This window comes from Aspergillus versicolor (assembly GCF_001890125.1).
Source record: "Aspergillus versicolor CBS 583.65 unplaced genomic scaffold ASPVEscaffold_6, whole genome shotgun sequence".
NCBI classification, from domain to species: domain Eukaryota; kingdom Fungi; phylum Ascomycota; class Eurotiomycetes; order Eurotiales; family Aspergillaceae; genus Aspergillus; species Aspergillus versicolor.
In genome coordinates, this window is record NW_024467529.1 from 1,815,239 (window position 1) to 1,832,571 (window position 17,333).

The 17,333-nt window shown below is 49.6% G+C and overlaps 8 protein-coding genes across 8 annotated transcripts; 2 read left to right on the forward strand and 6 right to left on the reverse strand.

The window, feature by feature from the left end:
* Positions 1 to 455: 455 nt before the first annotated feature.
* On the reverse strand, positions 456 to 2,775 carry ASPVEDRAFT_85149 (asparagine synthetase B; the record flags this gene model as incomplete). The annotated part of the gene is made up of 9 exons (XM_040817654.1): positions 456 to 498; positions 560 to 664; positions 718 to 1,970; positions 2,051 to 2,199; positions 2,343 to 2,378; positions 2,446 to 2,472; positions 2,536 to 2,561; positions 2,625 to 2,675; positions 2,750 to 2,775. The coding sequence occupies 9 exons, from the start codon at positions 2,773 to 2,775 to the stop codon at positions 456 to 458; spliced, it is 1,716 nt and encodes a 571-aa protein (XP_040669475.1).
* Positions 2,776 to 3,934: 1,159 nt separating this feature from the next.
* ASPVEDRAFT_133548 (E2 SUMO-conjugating protein UBC9) lies at positions 3,935 to 4,745 on the reverse strand (the record flags this gene model as incomplete). Its single annotated transcript, XM_040807042.1, has 4 exons — positions 3,935 to 4,188; positions 4,351 to 4,374; positions 4,453 to 4,613; positions 4,711 to 4,745. 4 exons carry the CDS (start codon positions 4,743 to 4,745, stop codon positions 3,935 to 3,937), a joined length of 474 nt encoding a protein of 157 aa, XP_040669476.1.
* Positions 4,746 to 5,600: 855 nt separating this feature from the next.
* On the forward strand, positions 5,601 to 5,936 carry ASPVEDRAFT_30214 (uncharacterized protein; the record flags this gene model as incomplete). The annotated part of the gene is made up of 1 exon (XM_040810335.1): positions 5,601 to 5,936. The coding sequence occupies one exon, from the start codon at positions 5,601 to 5,603 to the stop codon at positions 5,934 to 5,936; it is 336 nt and encodes a 111-aa protein (XP_040669477.1).
* A 173-nt stretch (positions 5,937 to 6,109) lies between these two features.
* ASPVEDRAFT_133656 (putative G-patch DNA repair protein (Drt111)) lies at positions 6,110 to 7,922 on the reverse strand (the record flags this gene model as incomplete). The annotated part of the gene is made up of 5 exons (XM_040807054.1): positions 6,110 to 6,208; positions 6,271 to 6,363; positions 6,416 to 7,218; positions 7,275 to 7,685; positions 7,748 to 7,922. 5 exons carry the CDS (start codon positions 7,920 to 7,922, stop codon positions 6,110 to 6,112), a joined length of 1,581 nt encoding a protein of 526 aa, XP_040669478.1.
* Positions 7,923 to 8,301: 379 nt separating this feature from the next.
* Positions 8,302 to 10,006, forward strand: ASPVEDRAFT_63338 (acyl--CoA ligase; the record flags this gene model as incomplete). Its single annotated transcript, XM_040815671.1, has 4 exons — positions 8,302 to 8,832; positions 8,887 to 8,923; positions 8,975 to 9,846; positions 9,911 to 10,006. 4 exons carry the CDS (start codon positions 8,302 to 8,304, stop codon positions 10,004 to 10,006), a joined length of 1,536 nt encoding a protein of 511 aa, XP_040669479.1.
* A 188-nt stretch (positions 10,007 to 10,194) lies between these two features.
* On the reverse strand, positions 10,195 to 10,862 carry ASPVEDRAFT_85152 (uncharacterized protein; the record flags this gene model as incomplete). The annotated part of the gene is made up of 4 exons (XM_040817655.1): positions 10,195 to 10,224; positions 10,303 to 10,466; positions 10,611 to 10,666; positions 10,792 to 10,862. The coding sequence occupies 4 exons, from the start codon at positions 10,860 to 10,862 to the stop codon at positions 10,195 to 10,197; spliced, it is 321 nt and encodes a 106-aa protein (XP_040669480.1).
* A 967-nt stretch (positions 10,863 to 11,829) lies between these two features.
* On the reverse strand, positions 11,830 to 13,309 carry ASPVEDRAFT_54068 (ANP1/MMN9/VAN1 family protein; the record flags this gene model as incomplete). The annotated part of the gene is made up of 5 exons (XM_040814879.1): positions 11,830 to 11,996; positions 12,058 to 12,273; positions 12,328 to 12,375; positions 12,430 to 13,055; positions 13,137 to 13,309. 5 exons carry the CDS (start codon positions 13,307 to 13,309, stop codon positions 11,830 to 11,832), a joined length of 1,230 nt encoding a protein of 409 aa, XP_040669481.1.
* A 1,276-nt stretch (positions 13,310 to 14,585) lies between these two features.
* ASPVEDRAFT_750090 (putative HLH DNA binding domain protein) lies at positions 14,586 to 16,125 on the reverse strand. Its single transcript, XM_040816277.1, has 2 exons — positions 15,983 to 16,125; positions 14,586 to 15,930 (listed from the first exon to the last, which is right to left on the reverse strand). The coding sequence occupies exons 1-2, from the start codon at positions 16,024 to 16,026 to the stop codon at positions 14,796 to 14,798; spliced, it is 1,179 nt and encodes a 392-aa protein (XP_040669482.1). The 5' UTR covers positions 16,027 to 16,125; the 3' UTR covers positions 14,586 to 14,795.
* Between the last annotated feature and the right edge of the window lie 1,208 nt (positions 16,126 to 17,333).

Genomic DNA, 17,333 nt, shown 5'->3' on the forward strand with positions numbered 1-17,333 from the left:
AGTACTGAAGGTTTGCCGGTGATACTCCTTATTCCTTCACGTTCACCGCTCCTGGTCGTTGTACACACTCTGAGGGACCCCGTTCGTTACTCTTCATCGGATAGAACCCATGGCTCAAATTGGAAGACAATGAAACAAGTTGAGACACATGATTAGGAGCTAACCTGAAACCCTAACAGTAGGCCACGGGCCAAAAATAGACCGCGGTGGACTTTGGAGAAGACGCGACGCCAATTTTACCATGTCTTCTTGTCTTGAAGTGGACGCAGTGGTCGAACAAAACGCAAACCAGACGCTGGCGACGCCGAGGAACCCGCTCGCATGAGTCGGACGAAAACTCACTTTGCGCCCAAAAACAAACATCTCGGGGATAAGTCATCTATGCATGCTTCTATATCTCAAAAAAATAATAACAATACCAACACGAGATTTTGGAAACCCTTGCTATAAAACATCTATTCGGTGCTGTCGTATTTGGCGTTGTGGGTGGAAATGGCTCTGGGGAGACACACGATAGTCAGCGGCTAAACGAGTTACTATCACTTTCACATCAACATACCTTCCACTAGGATCACTCTGCTTCGACCAAGTAGGGACCCAGCGCTCGACTGTGCCTGCGCAGGACGGCGGGAAGTGCTCGTCGAACATCATACGGTACCAGTAACTGTTTCAAGGTTAGCTTTCCCTTTGAACGTTGCGTGGGGACAAAACACATACGCCTCCTTGGTATCTGGAACATCGTTACCCCACTCGGGCTTGGGGTTCTTCATCATCTCATCAGTGACGTGAAGCTCAGCGTTGTCCTTAAGACCATCGATCCAGCTGTAGCCAACACCATCACTGAACTGTTCCTTCTGGCGCCAAAGGATCTTGTCGGGGAGGTAGGGCTCGACATCGGGTTCATCGGAGGTGTCGAACGCCTTGCGCAGAATGTATTTCTCGATACGGTCCTTTGTGATCATCTTCTCCTTAGGGTCAACCGACATCGATGTCTCGACGAAGCCCTTGTCGAGGAAAGGAACACGCGCTTCCAAGCCCCAAGCGGATGTTGACTTGTTGGCTCTGAGACAGTCTGCAAGATGCAAGTTCTTCACGCGTCGAACGGTCTCCTTGTGGAACTCCTCCTTGTTGGGGGCGGCATGGAAGTAAAGATATCCGCCGAAAATCTCGTCACTTCCCTCACCACTCAAAACCATCTTGACTCCCAGACCCTTGATCTTGCGGCTGAGCAGGTACATGGGGGTAGAAGCTCGGATAGTGGTCACATCATACGTCTCCAAGTGGTAGATAACGTCGGAAAGAGCGTTAAGACCGTCTTCGATGGTGAAAGTAAGGGCGTGGTGCTTGGTTCCCAAGAACTTAGCCACCTCCATAGCAGCCTCGGTGTCGGGAGCACCAGGAAGACCAATGGAGAATGATTGCAGTTGCTGGAAGGAGTTAACTGTTGAGAGCTCGTTCTCGTCATCAATGCCGACCAACTGGCCGTTGGCCTCGCTCTTGGCGCCGTTGCTAGCGGACTGCATGCGCTTGGTCTCGCGCTGGGCGATCGAGGCAACCAAACTTGAGTCAAGACCACCAGATAGCAGAACACCGTACGGAACCTCCGCCATCAGACGCTTGCGGACAGATTTCGTGAGAGACTCGCGAATGGCCAAGTAGTCGATTGGGGTGTTGGGGACGTTGGTGGGGTCCCACCATGAGGGCTGGAAATACCGGGAGAATTCACCGGTCTTAGAGTCAAAGACATGGCCAGGGGGGAAAGTCTCGACCTTGTCGCAAACTGGGTGCAAACTCTTCAATTCAGAGGCGAAGTAAACGGCACCGGGAGTCTGAGACGACCAGCCGATATAGAAGCTGCAGATACCGATGGGATCACGTGCTGCAATAACCCTATCCTGCTCCTTGTCGAACAAAACCCACGCGAACATACCATCAAGGTACTTGGGCGCATCGAGACCATATTTCATATACTAAGTTCCGTCAGTATTCCTATACCATAACCTTTTTCGGATGTCGCTGCGCAACTGATCCTTTCACAGTCCACACATACCAGAGGGAGGATGACTTCGCAGTCCGAATGTGTCTTGTAGTTGTAGTCCGCGTCCAGAGTCTTTCTCAGGATACGGTGGTTGTAGATCTCACCATTGACGGCCAAGGCGAGGGATCCATTTTCGTTGACGAGGGGTTGCGCGCCGGAGTCTTGAAGCAGTAGCAGTCTTAGCGAAGAACCGAGAGACACGGCACAGATGGCGAGGGACAAGAACAGCAGCAACAACAGGAGGAGGAGGAGGAGGAGGAGGAGGAAGAGGTAGGGCTTTCTTTGACCGAACTTGGGTACATACCGACACCGACAATGCAGAGACGCTCGTGGCAAAGAACTAAAGGTCTGGTCAGCTTCTCAAAACTGGACAAACTTCCATTGTTGGCAGGCATTGGGTCACTAACCAGTCTTTTCAGCGATGAAGCTTCCACCTGTTGGTATGATATATTAGGGGTTTGCTGCATCCGAAGAGGATCTATGATCGCATGACTCACTCCAATCCGGTCCGCGATGGCGCACACTGCGTACGGTCAGCCGCTATTCCACTGGGTTTATTGAGCATGATATAAGAGAGGGAACTTACGCCTTTGACATGCGCAACGCTGTAGGCTTAAAGCCCTGAACATCAGGGTGACTGTCGCGATATTGTTAGCGTTGACAAGCGCGGGGAAGTGTGTGCCGGGTAAAAAAAAAATCATAGCGACATACTGATGACACGCGAAGATACCACACATGCTGGCGGGGAGCAATTGGACAGCAGTTTCAAAGAAATCGACAGTCCGGAGGGGAGGTTTTCCACGGGAGAAAAGGGTGAGCGTGAATTGACCAAGTTGTAGAGAGTTCAAACGGAGGGGAGCCAGGGAATTTTTAAATGTCAAGGGAATACCTCAGCAGCGTCCCCGGCGGGGCGGAAATCGAGGGGCGATTTCGGCCTCCAAAAAATCTGGGAGGGCACCCAGACTGTGACGGGCCTGACTCATCCACGATAAGATAACTTGTCTGGGCCGTCATTGGCTGGCTGGTGGCCGGACTAAGGACTTCCGCTAAGGAAACTCAATCAGGTCCATTTCGTCAGGAACACTTACGATCTAGTTTTACGGTGTAGTTTCGCTACGGAGCTGAAGTCTAGAGCTGACAAGCTGAGGCGCATGTTTTCTTTATTTGTCCTGTCGCAGATCGATCCAGATCCACGAGGGCTGACGACCGCCTTGCACAGGCTTTTGACGTTGGTCAATGCGACACCGGTAGCGAACCTCGGTAGCCGCCGAAGAATCCACCAGACAATACTTCCTAGTTAAGGATCGGGTACTACTCCGTACTTGCTACTTAGTACTCGATAGTATAGGTAAGAAAGATGATAAAGGCGTGATCATAGCCAGGACTCCCGTACATGACAATTCTCCTGCCGGTATTTCCCCTCACCGAATCCGGAAGAGTAAAGGATTTCCATGCATTGCAACAATTGTAGAATCTACGCGGTATATGCGGTTGTCTCGATGAGCGCGAAAATAAAAACCCCTCATATGTAGGTAGGAAAAAGCAGAAACGCCATCCATAACCTCACTGTTTCGTCGGTTCTAGACGCAATGCTCGCTAAGAAAATAAAGAACAAATTGGAGACTGAGGAACACCATGCCTGTGCGAAATAGCCAATCATCATAAAATGCGGAGTCAGGTCGCTCGTGACCAACTACGCCCAACCCATCTCGTATCAGAGGGTAGAGATTGGCGCAGAGTTAGAGATCGGTGACCACATTCATTCTTCAAATTGCACACCCCACGTAGAATATGTTTTCCAAACACGCTATATCCGCCATAACTCCGGCGAAGTGAAACTGGGAGCGGAGGTAGCTGAATGGTCATGAGACAGTCGTAAAAGTTTTTGCCAGAATCTCATAAAGATGGGTTCTCCCGCACAACTTGTCTAACACGTCTCTCGTAGGCTGGCTTGTCCTTCTTAAACAGATTGTATGCCTCCGCCTGAGCAGGGGACTCGGGGTTCGGGTCATTCAGTAAATCCTGAATACCCAAAAGGATCTGTTTGATTGTAATGGCGGGTTTCCATGCTTCATCCTCGTTCAATATGGAAAGGCAGACAGTCCCAGACGGATAAACATTCGGATGGAAGAGCGGCGGAACGAACTTGCCTATATAACACAGCACTATGTCAGCTGATACCATTATCATAAACCGTGGAAATTAGGAGGGGGTATAAGCTGTATAATGTGACACAAGGGTGAATGGCGCACAGTTCCAGCTCGAATGAAACGCCGCCAAACAACGGCACGGCGCAGAGGGTTAACACGTACACTTTGGCGGTTTGGTCGGATACTCTAAACACAGAGAGATACCGGTCAGTATATTTGCGCTGGATCATAGGGAAAGCAGAGTGGGTGAAGATTGCCACTCACCATCAGGGAATATGACATCGAGTTTGAAAAGACCGCCCTCCCAGAGTGTTTGCGACTTGCCAGGAACGCCGCACTCCCAGCGTTTCAAGTCAAGCACACCTTGCGCGGTTCTGTGAGGCTTTGCGTAAAAGCCAAAGGGGTGATCCTTGCGCCATTGCTTCCTGCGCGCAAAGGACTCTAGTTAGCTCGGTGCGGGGCAAAGGCCAGGTCAAGGTGAAGAAGAAAGGTGCCAGGTAAGGCAAGATATTCGAAGCATACCTTTCTTCTGTCAAACGGTTCAGGCACAGCGACATATTTGTAATATATAGGTGGGACGGAAAAGCTCGTGAGTGTATCGTTGTAAGGCTTCGCGCAGAGGGTAAAGAGGCCTTGCGATTGCGGAGCTAGAGTGGGAACAAGTTCGGTTGGAGGTGTACCTGATAAGAAGGGCAAGCGTATAAGTTCGAGGAAGGTGTTAGATTAAACAAAATGTGGGCGAAAGGAAGAAAGGTGGTTAGGTAGTCGCTGTATTATCGGAGGTCGGACAAGGCTTGGTAAAGGCGAAGGCTGAAGTGAATTGCCTGAGGCGAAAATCTGCAGGATCTGGAACCATCAATTCCATGATCTTCCCAGCCAATCAATCTCCCTCCCTCTTTGTATGGTCACGTGATGTCGTTATAGATCGCTCATGTACTGCCGACTTATTCATGATCTTTGTTATTTCTATGGATTCAGATATTATCCAAGTGAATATAATCACTGGGTGAATATTCTCAAAGACTTATACTTTGTTAATTTATATATGAATGATTTTCCATGCACACTTTTAAAGCTAGTAACAAAGAACCACACGGTAACAGGACAGTGGTCCTTATAGTAGATTCTCACATTCCAGTGCCACACCCGATAAGAATGCTTTCAGAGTGGATGGCAACCACACATTACTGTTACCTCTCTCCACAATTATTTATTGTTTACCTTTATAAAACCCCCTTAACTACCTAGTAGAAAGCGGAGACCTCAAATTCTGTGTCCACCTCTCAGCTTCCCACCTTCTGCCTCTCCATCTCTATTCATTGCCAATACTAATTCCTTTTGGAATTTTAGAATCTGGATATCCGCGAAGCAGCTGAGACACTCCTACCCCGAAAGGCATATAACTTATCAATATGTGCCACTGCATAATCTGGTACCACGCCCTTTGCTTCCATGAGGATCCCGCCTCCACTCTCAACATCTACTGCAAAGACGCCCTCCAATGCAACTACGATTGCGGCTCCCAAGAAACAATGTCGCTTCCCTTATTCGGTGCCTGTCCTTCCTGCACGATAAAGGCAACCTTCGCAAAAAATATGCCGCGAAATACGCAATCATATGGCATTACCCCAATCATGGAATCGTTTGAAGATGAGACTTTAGTGGAGAGTGACGAGTGCTGCCTCTCTGGCACTCATAGCGAGAGCTCGGTCAATGAAATAGAACTGTTCGATAGAGTCACCTTCTGATGGACCGGGTTATTGATAGGTTGCTGCGGCCCTACTAGGGAAATATCCCCAGGATCTCCTCTGATCGTCTTGGGTGGTAACCTGCAGTATTATATCGAAACCCCACAGGCATACAACGTCACGATAGCATCGCCACTTGGTGATAACCGACGGTCACACCACACTTTGAGAAATTAATTCTCATAAATGCCCTGTTCGAAGTCCTGGGCGTCAAAAAAGCGCACGGTGATCGGATTTCCGTTGAATATCCGTCCTTCAAGGGCGTTCACGGCCTATAAAATCGGTATTGTTAATATACGTTTGTAATATTCGTGCAGCTCGCAAAGGCACTTACCCGAAGAGCAGACAATTGGTTGGTGAACTTGACAAATACTGGGACCGGTGGACCGGAATCACGAGCAACATAGACACGCTCCACGCGCCCGTACTGTTTAAAAGTTAGATATCAGAGACATGGGTGAAAAAATCGAACTAATTACCTTTTCAGAACATTCTTCCCCTATTTCTTGCATTAAGCCACCTCCTTCGGCACCTGCCAGTTCTGCATCCACATCCATGCCATCCAGCATTCCCTTCAGGATGATAACTTCACTCATCGCACCAAATTTGCCCTCATCCTCTTGCTTTCTTTGGCCGCCAATAATCTTGCCTCGACCAGCCGGTGTGATAAAACCGCCACCCTCTGAATCAGGCCGTTTCTTTCGCTTTTCGACTTGAACTTGTAGAGGCTTTGCAATTCCGGATCCGGTGGCACCCAATCCAGATCCCTTAGTCCATCCATACTTGGCCAACATCCGCTCAGCGAACCCTTTCTGGCCAGGCCGGAGTGAGCGTTTCCCGCTCTCTCCTGTTTCATCTTCTGTTGGTTGTTCTTGGGCAAGGACTTCCTCAAGCTCCGCTTCCGAAGCAGGGATATCGTCAGGGGCCGGGGGGAGAGTATATCGAACCGGTGCACGTGATATTGTTGCGGAAGGTGCCTGAATGTTTTGTAATGGATTCGATGGAGCTTGCGGGGGCTGGGTCTGTCCTGACATTTGAAGACGCCGTAAATAAGCGTCATCTCCAGTAGACGCCTCCTGAACTTGAGCAGCTGATTCATCTGGCGGAGGTGGAGGCGGGGAGTAATACGCCGGTGGTGCATAGGCTGTACTTGCGGCCATCTGAGCTCGTCGTGCAAAAGCATCCTGTCCAGAGGCAACGCCGTCATCGCCGCCAGAGGGCGCTGGGGGTATATCATTAAGGTTAGGGGGTGGTGCAAAACTGCTTGGTGGCGCAAATTTTCCTGATCTAAACTTAGTTTTCTACCCACTGGGAATCTGAGATAACGCCCCAACTCACGGTTCACTGAATGCCCATAATCTTCGTCACTATATGAATCTCGACTCGGTGACCTTGCCATACGGTGTGCATATAAGCGGTCCTTCCATTCTCGAACTTCCGATATTTGCTCATCGCTCTGTTTATATTCTTCGTATATATTCGGTCTCGATGGGTCGTAGATATCATCCCAGTTCTGCACAAATTCTTGCGCTTCTCGATTCTTCTTGCGCTTTTTGCGACCTCCGCGCTGCCTCTTGGGGGCCCCGTAGAACCCGTTGACGTCGTCTTCCTCCGTGCCCGCCCAATCGGCAAGTGTGGATTTAACAGGCGCGGCTACCGGGGCTACGGGAGCCGCTTTGGGTAGAGCTGGTTTCGGCTTGGGTTTTTGAGTCGCTAGTTGGGGGCGTTTCGTCGGTTGAAATCGAAGAGCTGTCAAAATGGGCAATCAGAATCCAACATACATGTACCCCAGCCGAAAAAGCATGACATACCATTATTGGCCTGCTTTTTTGCGGCTTCTTCCGGTTGACCTTCTCCTTCTGCTTGCTTAAACACAACCGGCGCACGAGAAATCGTCCCAGGCGAGTTGTCAGTGGATGGATCGAGCAGGTTGGCGTATAGGGACAGCATGCCGCCCGGTTTAGGGGGTGAGGATCCCGACGCCATGCTGCAATAAGATATGTGCAAGGCGCTTTAGTGGACTAATGAAAATACGAGTATGACCATAAACTCCTCATATCGAGGGGAGCTCTTGATGGATGCTGCAAAGGAAGCTGCTGGGACAGAATAGGCATGTTTGCTCTGTTTGCTTGAATTGCATCTTTTTGCACTCATGTTATGTAATTGTCGGAGAAGATACGGGGAACTTCGGCAAATCGGCCGCTCACGATGAGATGATGTTCATGACGAGTGGAGCATTGGCCCTTTGCGACATGGATGTTGCCTTGGGCTGGGTCCAAGGACTCCGGTCCTGTTCGCATTCAATCCTCCTTCAATCTATCCTTCATCAATCAGCTGCGATCTCAAATACCCAGCTCCATACAAAATGGCTACATTGGCTCGATCCTTCTCTTCTGACGGCGCTGGCGTTGCCGTCATCGTTCCCCAGAATCCACTTTTATCGATAACTTACCAACAGCTGCATTCGCACATCTCCGATTTCCAGGCTAAGCTGGCTAAACTTGGGGTTGGGCATGGAGCAGCAGTGAATCTGGCCCTTGTGAATTCATATGAATTTATCGTCGGATTTCTGGCAGCATCCTGGCAACGGGCAATCGCTGCACCCCTAAATCCTGCCTACAAGCAGGATGAGTTTGAGTTCTATATAGATGATCTCAGCTCGACCTTGGTCCTTATTCCCAGGGGAGCATATGCCCAAGATGGCCCCGCAGTTCGAGCAGGCCGAAAGTATCAAGCCGCTATTGCAGAGTGCTACTGGAACGGAACTGAGGTTGTCCTTGACGTAAAGGAGGAGGGCAAACTGGCAGGTAAAGGGAACGCTGGAGTTCAAAACGCCCAGCCCGACGATGTTGCACTTGTTTTGCATACGAGTGGAACCACTGGCAGGCCCAAAGCTGTATGAAGTATTCTCCGCCAGACTATCCTGAGCAGGAAACTAACAATCAAGTAGGTTCCGCTCACCCACAAGAATCTAACAACAACCATGAGTGAATCACCCTGATCCGTATCTGCCTAAGACAAGACTAACTAGGCTCTAGGGAACATTCAGGCAACGTACAATCTCACTCCGGCAGATAGAACATATCTAGTCATGCCCCTATTCCATGTCCACGGCCTCTTAGCAGCCTTCTTGGCTCCTCTTGCGTCCGGAGGCTCTGTAATTGTACCGCCCAAGTTCTCGGCCCATGAATTCTGGTCCGATTTCACCAAATACAAGGCGAACTGGTACTCCGCTGTGCCCACTATCCACCAAATCCTGCTCAAATCGCCGCTGCCAACCCCTATTCCTCAAATACGCTTCATCCGCTCCTGCTCTTCTCCTCTTTCGCCGAAAACGTTCCAGGATCTCGAAAATACATTCAACGCCCCGGTGCTTGAGGCATACGCCATGACAGAGGCAGCCCACCAGATGACAAGCAACCCTCTGCCCCCGGCAAAGCGGCAGCCCGGTAGCGTTGGAATCGGCCAGGGCGTCGAAATCAGGATTCTCGACCAGGCCGGAAAAGAAGTCCCACAGGGTTCCGAGGCGGAAATCTGCGTTCGAGGAGAGAATGTCACAAAGGGATACCTCAATAACCCAGCCGCCAATGAATCCTCATTCACTAAGGACGGGTTTTTCCGCACAGGTGACCAGGGAAAGAAAGACGCCGATGGCTATGTGATCATCACCGGTCGTATCAAGGAACTCATCAATAAGGGCGGAGAAAAGATCAGTCCTATCGAACTAGACAATACTCTGCTGAGTAACCCTAAAGTTGGCGAAGCGGTTTGTTTTGCCATCCCCGACGAGGGTCACTACGGCGAAGACATCGGGGCGGCGGTAGTCCTGAAGAGTGGCCAGAGTGCCACGGAGGATGAATTGAAGTCATGGGTCCAGACCAAGCTGGCAAAATTTAAGACCCCCAAACAGGCAGGCCTCACCACCCCTTCACCATATCATTGCATTTCATACTAACTCTCCCCCGCCTAAACAGGTTTGGATTGTACCTCAGATTCCCAAGACGGCAACGGGCAAGATCCAGCGACGCAAAGTCGCGGAGACGATGCTGAAGCCCAAGGCGAAGTTGTAAAAGCCTCGGTTCAAGCAGTGTACTGTTACTACGTTACCATGTACATGTGTATACTACGTAGCCATGATGCATATGCATATATAGTCATCTCGTTTATATGAGGTGCGACTGAACATACTTATAGCACGGAATTCATCCTACACCCATTGCTCGTAGTCACCAATCCAGTCACAATCCAATCCACTTGGCTACGCCGCAAGCCTAACCGCAGACTTGAACTACACGTAACCATCCCCGTCAGCAACCAAGTAAACAGAGTAACACAGTATCATAGCGTGGGGAAATAAAGGGCATACCGGGATAACTTGCGCAGCATCCACATCCCAAACGCCGGACTTCACATAGATATCATTCCGGATGAGCTCCCATGCTTCTTCCTCCTTCTCAACGGTGTAGATGAGCATGCTTCCCTTGAACGAGGGCGTTTCGCCTTCAGATGGGTGGGCATTGAGCATTGCGCCTGTAGATGCAGACGACGCACGACATTAGTACATAGAGGTATGTTTTAATGTTTGCACGTAGGCGAAGTCCTAGGATTAGGCAGGCAGATAGGGAATCTGTAGGAACAGGGAATAGGAAGAATGGGTAGGCTGTGTAGACGTACCACCAACAGCGACCTTCCCCGCATCAACGAGGGGCTTAATGTTCTCCAGGTGTTGTCTACATTCGTGTCGAGTCAGCACTCATATCCCCGCGATATCGACGTACCAATTCCTCTCCAATGGCAATGGATATTAATTTTCCAAAGACAGAGAGGGAGGTTTCGAAGAGAGAGAGCCACATACGACCTAACCTCCATCCTCTTCGCGTGCACTCCAGGCTTATCGGGCAGAATGCAGAGGAACTCCTTGGCCATTGTCGCGGTCTTGCTGAAGAGGAAATTACGGGAAGAATGAAACGAAGCTCTTGGCTGTATTTGAGATTGGACGAGAGAAAACCCGAGTCTCCGTATTGTTGTTGATTTTATGAGGCGCGACGACTGAGTGAGCATGGTGGGGAAGACGTAGTGGAATGGGGAAAGTTTTCGGGGAGGCCCAGCTTATGAGAGCGGAGTTCTGTCCGAGATGCGAGAAGCTCCAGTAAGCTAGGGACAACCTGGCCGCGAAAAAATCAACAAATGATAACCCTCATTTACACCGCACAAACCAGATGCCTTGGGGAAAGTTTGTAAATGTGGACTCGTGGTTTCAGGTTTGCAGCTTTTGTTAATTCACCAATCCCAGTTGATCGTCAATTTGACTACACATAGCCTATATATGTATGTACAGGAAGAAAAGCACCAAATTTCCTTTCGCTCATCACTCTGCTTCGAACCCAACCGACCAGTGCTCCTTTGGTATGCTGAATAACTCCGATTTGTGGAAACGAGCTACTTATTTGTATACCCTGAAATAGGTCGAGAGCATCAATGCAACTTGAACATCGGAGGGCCGCAAAGCAGAAAAGCGTTCAGAGCCGATATCCCAGGCAGCTGGGCCTGGTCATTGAGATGGTGCCCTTCACTGACGGACAAGTGAAGCTCAGTCTGAGCTCAATCACGTTCAACCCTGAGCCTCCAAGGCCGCTGAACACATTCTCCCAGCGCCAACAGAAAAAAGCAGACGTATCCCTAGAACACAACGTAAAGGAAGGCTAATTATCGGAGCCGAACTAGCTGTACGCGACATCCAAAGAAAATGATTAATAAGAACTGCGTGAGGGCGGCGGACCCGTGTGCGATGAAACCAGCCGCAATGCATTAGATATACATTGGACAGACAAGAGGCAACCAAGGTCAAAAATCGTAGAGCCTTGTCGATAATAAATTAATTCAAACGTGCGAACTAGTATGCCTTGCGGTCTCCGAGGTTGCCCGGCTTCTCATCGGTATCAATGTGCCAGACAACGTAATTTGGCAGGCCGATGACCTGGTATCCAGCACGCTTGGCCATCTTCGCAAATCCTTCGGTTTCGGCCTGGTTCTCGAAAGCGTACGCGGGGAAATTGATCCCTAGAAGTAATGTTAGAGCGCTAGGGTAAAATTAGTGTTTGGAGGAGGTTCAAATTCATACCTGAGCGATGAACATCGGCCTTGACGACAATATTAACTCCACCAATACCATCGAGCTCAACTTCTTCATCCTTGTTGTTTCTCCAGTCACCCATTCCAACGAGATATTGACGGCCAGTGTCGTATTCCTTGTATCCTTCTGCCAAAACCGTGTCAGGGTCCAACGTCGTGCGAAGTCTACGTGCCTTGTCGGAGTCAATCCAAGAATTGTAGTCAACTAAAACAAAGTGAGTAAAAGCCCCATAACTCTCTAAAAATCATGGACACATACAGCGACCCTCGATATCAACGCCATCTCTGTAGCGATGGAACCAGATGTCTGAAAGGCAGTTAGCAAACCCTCGCTTGAGAAACGTAAGTTAGTGTAGCATACTAGGAACGAGAATATCCTTATCGTGGGCAATGAAGTCCTCCAGAATGCTCTCCGGGCTGTCCACAATATCAACGTCCCGCCAGTAGACCCAAGAGTGGTCTGGTTTTAGGGCGGAGTAAAGTAGGTAATTGCGAGCTCGGCCAATAGCCTTGCGCCGAGGCCCCTGTGCGGCGAACGAGTGTCGATCCTCAACGGACATCTCAAAGGCAGTGCCAAAGTCCTTCTCGATAATTGTGGCGCTGCGGAAAGCGACCTTCTCCTGGGACTGAATGCGCTGCAGTTCGGATGTGAGCACTGCCAGCGTCTCGTCCTTGGAATCGCCAACGAGGAAGGCCAGGTCAATCAGCTCGTGTGGGTATGTCAATTTATAGATGAGGTCAAAATATCTGTTGAGATGAAACGCAGCATCTCTCAGCGGTGTAAGGATCAGGATACGCTCGGAATTTTGAACGGCATGCGTCGTAGACTTGATTGGGTTGAGGTCAACAGTGTTGATCGAGCTGGAATTCACTTCATAAGGTTCATGGTAGTTGAAGAGGACGGGAGTCTGGGCGTGGGAGGTCCATTCGGTAATCTCATTAAGGCTCATATCCATTGGCGATTTTGGAGGTCCGTAGCAATAAAAACTGGCAGCCGCGCGCGGTCAGTATGATTGAGAGGTTGCTAACGGTTTTGACGCTATCAAGACAGATTGCGTTTCAACTTACTTTTGCATTTCAGAGGCGGAACTGCTAATTCCGCGCCATAGTAAGACGATCAAACCAGTGATCGCCAGGGATATTAAAAATCGCGTCCTCGTCACTAGAACTAGGACAGCCCGCCATGGAGGCAGCCTAGCTCTGGCCGACTTCCACGTTACACCACCCTTTGGAAGTAGCATCCTTGCGGGTGGAATATTATGAAGTCACGGACTCCAAACAAATTAAAGGTATCGATTCCAAGGACGGAGTGCTATATGCCCGCGGTACGCGACAATTCCCAGCACAATACTGTCACGACCGTCGGGGGGGCGCGGCAGGAGATAGGGGTTGCGGCAGGGGCTGGTTCGACGATAGGAACTTCTAAAGAAGGCGGATACTCGGCGTCGACGTTTCTAGACTGTCAATATTGGCGGAATTGAGGGTTAAGATAGCCAACGTATTGGCACAACAATGCGATCGGCTGGAGACGGTTGATGGTTGAAGAAGGGGATAAAAAAAGATTCGGCAGAGTAGCACCGATCGAGAGAAAGCAACGGACCAAACGAGTGAAAGGAACCGGTTTGAGGCTCAATAGGATACCGGGCGGCCAGATGAAGATGCTTAGCTCGTCAGGACAGGCGTGGTCGCGGAGAGTTGGTGGAGGCGATGGAAGAGAAGGGGGTCGACAGTTGAACGTTTGACACCTTTGAGAGTTGAGATAAAATCCACCAGCCGCAGTCCAGCCAATCTAGCCTCTGATCGGAGACTCGGGAACGGTCCATCGTTGCTTTTTATAGCCTCCTAAAGAATGAATAATAAACGGCCAGACTGCTTTCTGTAATAGAGCTGAAATGTTCACATAATTCCTACATACTGATAGGAAATAATAAATACTATTCGTACGCCATCTTCAAGCAAAACCCATTAGCTCGAGGGTACTATCTCGATTGAAACTGTAAAATTTCAATGTAAATTACACGATTCTCGCCAAAATCTCACCGATGATCATGTATTATTTCGTAATCCCCGAGTTCCAGATTCAGGGTCTTTAACGAAACCGGCCCTGAATCTGCAAGTCGCCAAATGAGAAAACAACAAAATTGACTTCTTACGTATCTCATTGAACAGCGTCCGGTCTCTATCTGAGGAAATTTTAATTATTAATGTACGAAAACATGGCCTTGGAGACATTCCTAATACGTACGTAGGTAATCGGCAATTGGAGGTAGGTAGACAATGATTGTAAGTTGGCATCATCACGTTCATCAATTCTATGTCTATGGTGCCCTGATACGTGTATAATCAGCATGGCATCTTTATATAAAATAAATACATTGTTCCAGAGACCCAAAATTCACAAAGGAAAGTAAAAAAAGAAACCGAAGCTATAACACCGAAATATGCCTTAGTATGTATGTATATTGTGGGCATCAAGGAAGGGAAGCTCCCGAGCTTCAAACACCGGCCCAATACGCCGTATTGAATAACCGAATATATTATACAACATGAAGGAGAAACTCAGAAGGTTGGTACTCCCAAGTAACTTTTTTTTGGCGTGCGTTCCGAAAATTCGAAACATCAACACCGTAAAATAAACACGCGGGCCCCAAAATCCAAGGCCTTCACAGATAGCCGCCCACCCGCTATGATATTAACCACAAGAAAAGTCATCAGCAGCCTCTCAGGTTATGGTGATTGTATGAGAGATAGAGGTCGTGAATTGGCCACTGAGTAGGTGGCGTGATGAAAGACAGGAGTAGACGGGCCTGTCGTTGGCGGTGTTTGGCTAAGGTAGGTGTGACCAAAAGACTGGGATGTTCCAGTGGACATGGCATCAAACCGAGAAGATTCCGGGCTGTTCGTAGCAATCTCATCACAGACCACGCGCAGGCCCGGGAGCATGGTTTTCGGTTTGCTGTCCGGCAGCAAAGCAACTTGCTGGGGGCTCGGTTGCTCGATCTTTGGGGAGCGGTAGATGTGCTCGCGGGCCCTGAGTTGATACTCAAGGGCTCGGTTGTGCTCTTCCAAGGTCCTGTTTCGCTCTTCTAGAGCCTGGGTTTCCTGCTTCAATGCATCGGCTTGCTGTTGTGCCGCGTGGTTCTGCTGCTGAAGGCCAGAGACCAAGCGCTGGAGTTGCATGCACCGAAGTTGAGGCTGAATCTTTTCTTGTAGATGCTCCGGCACCTTTTTCTCCTGACAAATTAACTGGACGATGACGATCTGCATGAAGTCGATGAGGTCAATCGCGCCAGAGACAATGTGCTCCTTAGACTCAGCTGTGCCCTTTGACGGGTTCCACCCAGCTCTTTGGAGAAAGAAGTCGTGGAGCCTGTTGTCTAACCGCTTGTGTAAGTTGCTTAGGTTCTTCCGTCGGTTTCCTTCAGCAACACGATGCTTTTCCCTCTGATCATCCAGGTCCGCAGACATCACACTTGCCTTGCGCTTTCTGCCGCAGGGCTGCTGCAGTGGCCGCTTGCGAGTAATGTGTTCTGGGTCTGGAGCTATTAGTTTGATGAGATCGGCCGCAGAAAGATGCGAAATATCTTGAGCTGATCTAAACGAATTCTGTGGTGGTACCATTTCCCCCCAAGAGTCAGCAGTGCTCGCTGGAGATGGAGGTGCCACGATATGCTCTGTCGGTGCCCATTGCGATTTAACAGGGAAAGTATCATGTGTCCCCGGTGGGCTGGGCATGAGGTTCCTTTGAGTAAATGGATTGAACAGGTCTCGTTGTAAAGGTTCAATACGGGGTAGTGGAGGTAGACGCCGGTCTTCAGTCATATCTGCCGGGCTTGAAGTAGAGGAAATCGTCCGCACGCCACTATATTTCAAGTCAGTCGTGTCGGAGGACTGGAAGGTGTCGATATACTTACGGGAGATGGCAGCGTTGGGAAACGTCGTCTGTCATTGAAGCCATTCCTTCAACTGGCGAGCAGTTTACAGTATGGGTTTGTTGGTGGTGGACGTTGAATATGCAGTGTCGTCGAGGCTGTTGCAAGTATGTATATGTGCAGCACTGATGTAGACAATGGGTAGGTATTTGTAGACCTTGATGTGAGGTATAACAGCAACAATAAAGTACAGTGCTTATAAAATAGACCCAAATAGATGTAGATCAAGGGGTGGTGATTGCAAGGGACAGTGACTGAGGTAGAATAAACGAAGGCGTTCGAGAAATTCCACGAGGCCTGGGATGCTCGAAGAAACGAAAGCCGGATGCCGCAGCATGTTTTATATGTGAGATGCACACGGCGAACGAGGCGAGGGACCAGAGGGCATAGGCGAAAATAGCAGAATGGGGAGGGGTGGGAACCGCAGACGACGCCATCCGTGAGGATCTGGATGTATCACCAGCAACAAATGTACTGAACTCTCAACTCGGAAACTCCAACTCCAGTTCTGCCTCCAGACAGTGACTTACCGATCGATCGTTATCCCTCTTTTCTTTTTCCCACAGCGTATTTCTTTTTTGCGTTTATTTTATTTTAATCTATTTTTTTCCTGGGGCCGTCTTTTTTCTTTTTCTAATATCACAGACTCCAAGTCCATACCTAGGTAAGTAGTCTTAAAGCTCCCTCCAGCTCCCCGGTCAGTAACACCCGCACGCTACTGCTTCAGTCAACGCCATGTTCGCCCCCCCCATTTGCCTCCATCGATCGCCCTTTCATCACCATCCTCCTTCCATTTTTGCTCAATAATGAGGTAGAGGCCCCTTTTCCCCCAGGAGGCGATCCACGCGGAAACGCCACCAAGATTACGGCAGAGTTCGACGCTCAAAGTTAATTCATTTCAGCGGACGCCTGGGGCTCAAGTCTCTATCATAAAGTGCACAGACGCAAAACAGAATACGACTCGCCAATCAGCGGGTTTGACCCCAGTGTATGGAGAGTGAAATGGGCGCTGGAGACCCTTGATTTGTCACCGGCACAGCGGACTCTTGATCTTCACGGGGCAAAAAATATCGATCCTCCTTGCATCGAAGCCCTCAATAGAAAGTCGAACCAATGGATGTAATCCATCGAAATTATGTCCATCGTTTCAAGGCCTCGGGCCCGAGACAATGTCACCCACCATACTAGATTGACGAGCGTTCTGATCGCGAGGTTAAGCGCCACCTGGTGGACGCCGCGGAACTCGGGATCATGAGTCCAGTGCCTATCCATTTCATTGACTCGCTAACGTTTCGAATGTCCAGCCGAAGCTGCAAGGCAAGGAACCGAAATT